This window comes from Scomber japonicus, chromosome 1, assembly GCF_027409825.1.
Source record: "Scomber japonicus isolate fScoJap1 chromosome 1, fScoJap1.pri, whole genome shotgun sequence".
NCBI lineage: Eukaryota > Metazoa > Chordata > Actinopteri > Scombriformes > Scombridae > Scomber > Scomber japonicus.
In genome coordinates this window covers 17,537,003-17,546,937 of record NC_070578.1, presented here as the reverse complement: position 1 = coordinate 17,546,937, position 9,935 = coordinate 17,537,003, and the positions used below count along the sequence as shown (strand labels likewise).

At 39.3% G+C, this 9,935-nt stretch overlaps 1 protein-coding gene across 1 annotated transcript; it reads right to left on the bottom strand.

The window, feature by feature from the left end:
- Positions 1 to 1,322: 1,322 nt before the first annotated feature.
- Positions 1,323 to 7,999, bottom strand: rhoua (ras homolog family member Ua). The gene is made up of 4 exons (XM_053336401.1): positions 7,473 to 7,999; positions 6,961 to 7,019; positions 5,371 to 5,559; positions 1,323 to 4,354 (listed from the first exon to the last, which is right to left on the bottom strand). Exons 1-4 carry the CDS (start codon positions 7,750 to 7,752, stop codon positions 4,070 to 4,072), a joined length of 813 nt encoding a protein of 270 aa, XP_053192376.1. The 5' UTR covers positions 7,753 to 7,999; the 3' UTR covers positions 1,323 to 4,069.
- Positions 8,000 to 9,935: the final 1,936 nt, after the last annotated feature.

Sequence of the window (9,935 nt, the reverse complement as noted above, 5' to 3'; positions counted from 1 at the left end):
GAAAACACAATGTGTCGAGGTACAGAGACAAGACTTAAACTTGGGAGGATATCTACTTCATTTATAGCTCAGACAGCTGAGTCATCACATTATCTTCAGATAAACTCTTAGTACATTTTTATCTCAAAGTGATTAACATTACATTATAATCACAATTAGAGAGGATCGGCTAAAGGTCGGAATGAAGAGGAGAAATGATTACAACAAGAAAATGTGTTTCAAATTAAGGCGTTTGACATTTGTTTTAAGAAACACTTGGAAAATTGTGTACTCATCCTTTAGTGGCAAAACAAATTAGACTTTCAGACTTTACACAAAGCAGTAACATCAACTGTCGAAACCTTCAGCAAAACATCAACTTTACCACACAGGACTCCATCGACTCCATTTAGCACCAACGCCTCTTCTCTGATTGACTTCAGCTCACTTTCAGGGATCCGTCTGTTCTACATTACAAAACCATACATCATCATACAGGACATACAGCGCAGCCGATTAACCAGCAGCCGAACAGACGTTAAAATGTTAAGATTATAGTTGAACTCATCAGGTGTCACAGGACAGATTAAGAGGTGAAAATATAAACAAACACGTCCCTCTCAGAAACATGCAAGATATGATTTGTTTGTTTAATTGACTGAATGGTGAGAATCACAAATCACATCCTGCAGTGTGGAGAGAAACTTCACTACACTGTCTATAAATCACGAATGTAAGTAAGGAAGACGGATAAAAACCTGACAGAGGAAATGCCAGCTATCATAAGGGTTCGCATGACCTTTAGTCTACTTAAATCCACCATCAGCCAAGACTGCACACAAATGGCAAGACAAGCAACTTATTATGTCTTTTCCTCAGGAAGAAACAATGCTTTTGCTATCATGAGTTAAAGATCGACACAGTGAACCCATTCACTCACAGTTGTAACATCTTTAGCAGAAAACTACCAAACAGTTCCAGTAACAGCCAGTCTTCCAACCCAGAGGCATGGCTTTACACTGAGGCCAAATCTCAGCATAACTAAATGAGATTTTAGTCTTTAGATTCGGCAAAGCAAACGCCTCTGCAAATACTCATATTAGTGTATGTCTTGTGGGAATATTGTAAACACTAACATCAGTTTGTGTTAAACAAGGACATTTTTGATTTTTGGTTTTTAATGTCAATATCAAGCTGTAAGTAACTTTTAAGAATAATGGTAAGTGTGCGTCACTCTATAAATACACAATCCCTTCTCAGTAATAGAGCAGGCCAGCTTTATTTTACGTTGTACTTACTTTAAAGAAAACACAGGATGGATTCCAAAACTGTGAATATCTTTATTTAATTTTAACTTTGTTAGAATAAACTTAAATGTTACAAAAAAGTATTTCTCATCCACCAAATTTCCTTCACAGTACAGTTCAAATTTCAAATGAATTATAATTTGCTGAATTTGAAGGCACATCAACAGCTCAAGAGGAGAACTGACTTTTTGAACCACACACTAGGAATAATTGGTATTTGTTACATTTGAAAAAAGCCTGTGTTTAGTTAATTTAACAGGGTTTTCACCCAAATCCTGAGACTCCTGTTAGCTGAAAGGTTATAGCTCTGTTAGCTTTGGGTTAGACACATGGAAAATTAGATGTCCCTCACCTTTATCCTTAGCCAGGTTATCTTTGATCTTTTTTTTCAGGAATATAACCAAACACAGTCCTTCTTGTGTTTAAGTCTGATCAATATGAATAATTATGCTGCATATACCATGGCAGAGCTGATTTAAATTCATTACAGATTGCAAACCGGTTGCACCCTTTTTCCCTTCTACTGCATACAAAGACCCTTTCAGATACAGGCACCAAAAAAAGAAATAACATTGAAATTATTGAGGTTTTGTTCTTGGTTTAGTAACTACAATGTACAAAGGAAGGTGTGGCAGCTAAGTGACAGCCACACATTTTGTGTTTCAGTGTGCCTTTTTATTTCTGCTTTAAAGCTGAATCTGTTTGAGAGGACGGGCTGCAGAGGCTGCCGTACAACCGACAGACCACACAGTAGATATATGACGGACAATAATGTCTCTGTGTTGTTAAAGCAGAATGGATGCAGAGTGGTAGAAATGTTACCACTCTAATAAAGCAGGAGATCATATTTTTGGATTAAGGGAACAAATGCAAAGCAATATACATGATGAGTCAAACTGTGGTTCATAACTACTAAGAAAATATTTCACTGAATATGTACATAATTCAAATTTCACAGTCTTAGATATACAGTTGCATTGAAAAGCTAAGAAAAAAAACTCATCTTCGTTGTTCAATTTGCTCTAAATCATTTTCTTGCCGCAAACCTTCACAAACAAATAGAGTCCATTTTGTAAATTTAAACACATGCAAAGAGCACTTTGGTTGATCTAATTCTGTTAAGTGCCCACACTTAAGGCTGTTTAAGTGTCTGGTAAGATAAATCAAACACACATCAAGCACACAAATATCTGAAACCAACAGAGGTTGTGCCAGCCTTGCAACTTGTGTCTGTAAATGTATGTTCCTGGGTGAACAGTTTACATGAACATCCTTGTTTTTCTTTGTTTTAGTCCTCGGTTGCGTGTGGACAAAAAGCCTCAACAAACACTCACTTGGGTACTGAGAATGTTGCGGCTTGTGGACGTTGTTGATCTTAGACTACTTTGAGCACACAGTATGGTTGTGAAAGAGGGGATAAAACAGAACATAAAAATAACAAAATGTCATCCTTTCCAGCTATGATCAAGTGCCAGCCACAATCCTCCACCACAGAACAAAGATTTATATTCAACCAAACCACATTAATACCTCATAATGTGTAATCGTTCATGCAGGACATATGAGGATAATGAACTTCCACCAATCAAAACTTGAAGTAAGTTACCGACTCCATACAGTTTGTGTCTTACAGAATAATGCTGGGAATATTATCATATTCAAGATACATTGCTTGTATTCAAATATGTGGTAGGTTTCATTTTCCAATGATTTTTGAACATCTTGCCTAAGTGAACACATTTTAAGATGTTTTTTGTTGTTGTCGTTTTTTAAAACAAGACACGATCCGGTAACCAAAGCCTGAGCCTCACCGAACTTATCCAACGTCTGGCTTCAGTCTGGACTAAACTGTGGCAAGACATGAAGAAAACCACACTTATAACCAAGTCAGACCTAATCCCATAACTAGAATAAATCCAGTCTAAAATGCAAGGATATAATTATTAGCTGTTTATAAAAATAAGTTCTTTGTTGACTAAATCCTGACTATAATTCTGTCCGGTGATGAAACAAATCGGTTTGGGTCGCAAAATTCAAAATGCGTTCTCCTGTTCATGTGTAAAGAAAGACACAGTTTGGTTACTAAACTATTTTAGTCAGCATGACTAATCGTGACTATTAGACACCCAACTAGAGTTAGAAACAAGTTTAAAAAAGGAGTAAATTTAGATGCAGTTTCATTTAGGTCACATCAAGTGTCTGTAGATGGTCCCGTTCCCTTCAAGGCTACATAAATCCCTCACAAATAGGGAAGACTTTTACCAGAACATCAGACTAAACACAAATCAATTCAAGTGTTAGACACAGATGTGAAGTTTCTGTTTCTGTTCAAATCTGGACCAGTCTAATCATTAAAAAGCATTATCACATCCATCATGACGTGGACAGGTCTTTCTGCTAGTCCAAAAAAAGTCCCAGTTAATTCCAGCTTAATTCTGGGTGACAAAGTGACCTCCTGCAATTAGCTCACTGGGTTAGAAAAAGGACAAAATGTAAGATCAATCTGGTTTGTTCTATGACGCAGCAGTGTTGCTGTTTTCAGCTAGAGCAGGTTAAACCAGAGCACAACCAGGCTGGACTCAGTGGTGAATCTCATCCATCGCTCCCAAATAAGGACAGAAACACTTTAGATCCATGACAGTCGTTCTTCAGTTCCCATTCACACTCCAGTCGAGGTCCTGCTCCACATAAGGCTCCATTAAAGAGAAACCAGGCTGAATCCAGACTAGAAGAAAATCAGCAGAGGATCAGAGTCTTAGACCCAAACCCATCACAGGTCTGCTCTAGGCCACACAGCAGTACCTTTTCCACCATGACTTGGACAAACTCTTCATCTTGTCAGGTGCCTGCCTTTGCTTTTTCCGACATTTCTGTTTCCCTCTTGGGGGCTTATGGGAGCTATGGTTCTGCAGGCTCGCCAGTATGGCTGTGTCAAACACTTCTTTCAGATTTTTTTGGGTCAGGGAAGAGCACTCCATGTAGGCCACCGCACCAATCTCCACCGCACAGTCCCTGGCGTCGGCTGGGTCCACAGGCCGTTCTCGATACTTCGCCAGGTCAATGAGAATCTAAAGAGAGGAGACGACACTGTTAAATAGTTTCTTTTAATCACTTATCTGGAATAAGACAAGTATTCCAAAAACTATTAGACAAGGATACAGGAATGATATACCTGGAAAAAAATGTATGTTATTTTGAGTATCTTATCATTTTCCTTGTGTAAAGACATGTCCGGTGTAAAGAAAATGTTGCAAAAATCAATCCTTGGACTAAAACATTATTAAACATCATGCAAGTATTTAAATATTGAGATTTTTATACAAACAATCTTTAATTTGCAATTCATGAAAAGCTGTATTTCTTAAGTTTGTTGTAAATTGACCACATGAGATTTCCACAAATTCCATTTAGCTGCTTCAGTTTCAGGGTCGTGGCATTGTGCATGCTGGCTAACTGTCATCACTTCAGTCTTATTTATACTGTATTTTGACACTTGAATAGAACAGAGCCATTGTTACATTTTATTAGCAATACCTGTGATTTTCCCACTATGACAAGTCCAAATGTTTGCTGTGAAAAAGACCTGTTGCAGAGTAATGTCATGCACTATTATTAATCCTGGTTAGCCCTTGTAACCTCTGTAACTTCTGTTGTAACTTAGGTCTTGTGATTTTGTCTTGTTTGTCCAAATTATAACTCATAAATGTTTTACTCTCCCATTGTAAGACAATGTATAAGCTCATTCCTCCTCCCCCTCAAATGGTGATTCATGTGTGTGTTTTTTTAATCTGTTTCTCATTACAATAACATTTTCTGAGAGTTTTTATATCCTAGCCTTTAATTCTTTCACATCAACCACTGAAAGAAACTCTATAAGCTTTCTCCTGTTTGTGAAGAACATTATCTCTGCTCTTCTGCTAGCTAGACAGTCAATTATTTCCTTTGTGTCTTCCAGCAATCCCTCTGATTTCTTGCAACTCTGAAGAGGCTTCAGGTCTCAATTATGTAACACAATAATATCTCAGAAAAATAGCAGTCGTGATTAATGTGTGTTTAAATGCTGCACAGAGAACATCAGCCACACCTTGACATCTTCTCGGAGGTCACACTGCGTCCCAACCAGGACGAGTGGAGCGAAGGGGACATGTTTCCGGATCTCCGGGACCCATTTCTCTGGAACGTTCTGAAAGGACGCGGGACTGACAACGCTGAAGCACAGCAGGAACACATCTGCACTGGTGTAACACAGAGGACGCAGCTTGTCAAACTCATCCTGGAGGGGTGGGGAGACCAAGAGAGGGAGAGAGAGAGAGAGGGAGAGAGAGAGAGAGAATTGAAGACAATGAGCTTTTAGAAAACACAATGAAGCTTTTTAAAGGCATTTAGACAAAAGGTTTGAAGATATGACAACAGGAAAAAAGTGTTTTTACACTCTGGCAACATGTGTATTTCCCTTTTATTCAGACATTTCGGCCCTCATGCCTTCTTCAAAATCAACGATCATGATCAACAAGGTTTGAAGATATGAGAACAGGAAAAAAGTGTTGTACACTCTGGCAACATATGTATTTCCCTTTTATTCAGACATTTCAGCCCTCATGCCTTCTTCAAAATCAACAATCATGATCAACAATGTTTGAAGATAAGTCTGGTTCCTCTTCCCTCACTATGTGTCTCTTCCTTGATCTCCCACTCTATCCTTCCTCTCTCTGTGATCTTCTCATTCATCTGAGGACACACTGATATAGAGGATGATTTCCTCTATTTTTATGCTCAGGTATCTTTCTTCACAAACTCACAGACTAAACACTTTACATCTTGCCAACTACCTACAAATGAACTTTAATTACATTTTTGCGTTCTGTAAAATCCTCTTGCCTGTTATTCTCATCCAAAGTGACATTCTGTACACACCAAAGAGAGGCAGTGATTGTGTATGTTTGTATAATGTGTGCTGGTTTCCTTGTTTGTTTTGCAGTTGTTTTTGCAGCTCTGTGTCTAGTCATTCATTGAGTCCACTGCTGCAAGTGTAGACGTAATAGCGTCATTTCCTGTGTGCACGAGAATTGTTCCTGGGAAAGATCTACCAGACATGAACGGAAAAATATCCCAGACAAAATCCAATAGAGATATCCATTGTAAAAACATGTGATCTATTAATCTGAAATAGATTAAATGTTTCATTGGATCCCTGATGTCTTCTGTTATATGAATCAAATCTAGATGGAGAGATTATGAGAACTTAAATGTATTTATGTAAGAACTTTAAAAGCATTTGCAGCATTTTTCAGCCTTCTAAATTGTTTTATTTTGGAAAGCTGACAGTAGACAGACAGCAGGAAACAAGGGGATAGATGCAACCGCCAGACTTAACCAGGGGCATCATGGTTGGTGAATCAATGCCTGGAGCACCAAGGAGCCCTATAATAATATAATAAATGTCTGTTAACAAATCAGTGCTGGGGACAAAAAAAGTTTTTTTTCCAAATATAGAAAGCTCAGTTAGATTACAAAAGAAAAAGAAAAAGAAAGATACATTGTCCTCCCTTCCTCTCTTTGTCAAAGGCATTGTTCCTGATACAAATAAAACTACAACAGGAATTAGTGTGTGTGTGTGTGTGTGTGTGTGTGTGTGTGTGTGTGTGAAAGAGAGAGAGAGAGAGAGATCACTGACCTGTCCAGCTGTGTCACATAGTTGTAGTTTGACTGGCTGCCCATCCACTGATACCACCGCTACACACACACACACACACACACACACACACACACACACACACACACCATGAGCCACAGTGTAGGCTACCTATTCAATGAAAACATTAACAACGCCCATATGGAAATTTTTTGATAAAGACAACTGACAGTTAACTCATTATAAGTGAAAACAGTAAATTAGGTCGATCTATTCGATCTATTTGATCGACCTAATCTATTTGATTATTTAATTATATTTGATTTGATTATTGATCATTTTACAACTTCACAGAAACATTAGGCCTATCTAATGATTGGCTTTCTAAACTTGACAGACTATTAAAAAAGAGTAAAACTGACATCCTACCTATTTGATATGGGCCAACTATTTGACAGCCGATAGTTGTTCAGTAATTCATATAAACGTGTTAAACAGCTGTGAACATCCCACTAGTAGATAAATAAAACACTGTCCTCTACATCCTTTTTTACCTGAGAAGTTGTCAAACGCTGTCGGGACGTACTCGGTGGGATACCCATTAGTGGTGTAGCTGACCACCAGGCTGGTTTTCCCCACAGCTCCGTCCCCCACCAGCACACACTTAACCCGCCTCTCCGCTGCTCCTGCCCCGGACCGCCGCGTCCTGCCGGAGCCCCTGTCCCGGCTCCGGACCCTCCTCGGCGGGACAGGCGGAGCAGGGGACACCGCTGCCGGCTTGTAGCCCCCGTCTCCCCGCGGAGGCATCTGGCACGGAGAGGAGGAGGGGGACATAAAGGTGGAGGAGACCCGGGGAGGAGACTCAGTCCTGGTGAGGGCCAGTTTTCACATCGTCCATTCTTCCGTTATCTGCCAGGGTTGTCCACTGACTTTCCTGTTGTCCGCTGTCTTTAGTTTCCATAGTTAAATGACCAAAGTTTTAACTCCGGCTGTGTCAGTGTTCAACTCCATGGTAACTGACTTAAGTATAAAGGAGCAGCGATTCAATTAACACACGACCGTCTGTAACAGCCTGTCCCAGACCCAGACCCGTCCCAAACTCCCCTTCAAATGACATCACGATGTGTGTGTGTGTGTGTGTGTGTGTGTGTGTGTGTGTGTGTGTGTGTGTGTGAGAGAGAGAGAGAAAGAGAGAGAGAGAGAGAGAGAGAGAGACAGAAGGGGGGGGGGGATAGAGCGTTTTTGACTGCAAACGAATAAACAAACCTAATAGGCTATTCAACCTGTGGGCGGGTTTGCTCCTGATTGGTTACGTCCCTTGTCACTTGCTTTTGATTGGTTATTGCACTCTGTCAAGTATATTTTCCTCTTTACCAGCAGGTTGACAGTCTCATCTAAATCAACCTACCTGTCTCCTAAAAACTAATTTCAGATAGGCTGCTGCAAAATAAAATACAATCTCAATTAGGTCTCGGGGCAAACCTTTTAAGATAAGATACACTTTACTGTCCCAGTGGGGGAGTTTGGCTTGGGCAACAGTACCAAAGAGCATATTTGATAGTCCTACGCACAGCTGGAATCAACTTAAATACAACAAAATGAACAAACAGCACAGTGGTACACCAAAGATACAATAATTAATTACAACAAACTAGAATAGTGTAAAATGTTACATGTGCCTTGTTATGAGATTAAATATATAAATACATAAACATAGTAAAAATAAGGAATAAAGTCATAAAAACTATAAAACCACAAATTCAACAGTGCCTCCTTAGTTATTAGGTACTACATAAATAAGGCTTGAGTTGATTGTTGAAGTAGTGCATAGATGTTGGGAGGAAAGGAAGCTTAAAGCGGTTGTGTTTGCTGGCTTTAATGTCTACCTGATAGTAATAATTCATAATCAGAATAATGTGTGAAGGGTTATTCAGAAATCCGTGTGCATGTCTGACAGCAGTTCTCCCATAGACTGTGTTGAGGGACAGATGTTCTTTCTTCATTTTAGTCATCACATTTATTGCTGTTGCCAATTCCCAATTTTAACTGAAAATGGTGCTGTTGATGCCATATGATATCTACTGTAATGATGCTCTCCTGCACAGTTTGAGTCTGCAAAGAAGTATCTCAACCAGCCTAGCACTCCATTTTAGTTTATTGTCCATTTGCATGCCCAAATACCTCCTGAATTTCCCTGTCACTTTGGACTTATCATCCCTGTTGCAACTCATCCTGCAGGGGTGCTTGTTTTGGGTGTTTGGCACCATGGAGGGTGCTGCTGCATTGCCTCTGTTTGCCTTTGCCGCTCCCGGTTCTGCTCTGGCCGCTATGGGAGGCATCTGTGGAGGAAATTAGAAGTGGAAGTAGCTGAGGAAAATCAAGGACTTTTGCTTGTTGAATCACCTGGTGTCCTCCATGCACCAGAAAAAAATTATTTAGCTCTTTTCTTATAAAATTATGTAAAATAAAACAATTAAAAGGAAACAACAATATGCCTCGTCAATACTGAAGATTTCTCACTACAATCCCATTTATTGTTATCTTATTAAGTATATAAAGTTAGGTGAACCCCAGAAGAAGCTCTGTCAATTGCATTACATTATTCTATGTGTCTTAAAGAAAACTGAGACAATACATGCCCCAAACACACCTGATGGAGATCCGCACTCTATTGAGTATACTCTTCTAGTTTTTATTTTATGGAAATAAAATCTATAGAAATTAAAGGTGATAATTATAAATACTTGGCTTAATGTTATAACTTTGAACCTGAATGAACTGGGGCAATTTCTTAAGAAAATGATCTTTTTCTAGTTTAAGAAGTGTCATCATATCTGGCTATCAAAGGCTTCATCTGTCAGTCTTTACTTGTTGTTTTTAACATAATTATTCAATTTCTCTCTGCAGCTGTCTCGACTGGTTTGTTCCGGTCTCTACTACTTCCTGTTGTGCCTGTACTTCCACACTATGTTGGTTCTCTAAGGAGCTCCGCTGATCGAGTGAGTAGCTGGTGTTGC

What these genes read in the sequence shown, in the direction of transcription:
- rhoua (XM_053336401.1), bottom strand. Translation starts at nt 7,752, where the DNA reads ATGTCCCCCTCCTCCTCTCCGTGCCAGATGCCTCCGCGGGGAGACGGG. An exon ending in TATGTGACACAGCTGGACAG is followed by an intron (nt 5,560 to 6,960) that starts GTCAGTGATCTC and finishes CCACCCCTCCAG; the next exon opens with GATGAGTTTGACAAGCTGCG. An exon ending in ACCTCCGAGAAGATGTCAAG is followed by an intron (nt 4,355 to 5,370) that starts GTGTGGCTGATG and finishes TCCTCTCTTTAG; the next exon opens with ATTCTCATTGACCTGGCGAA.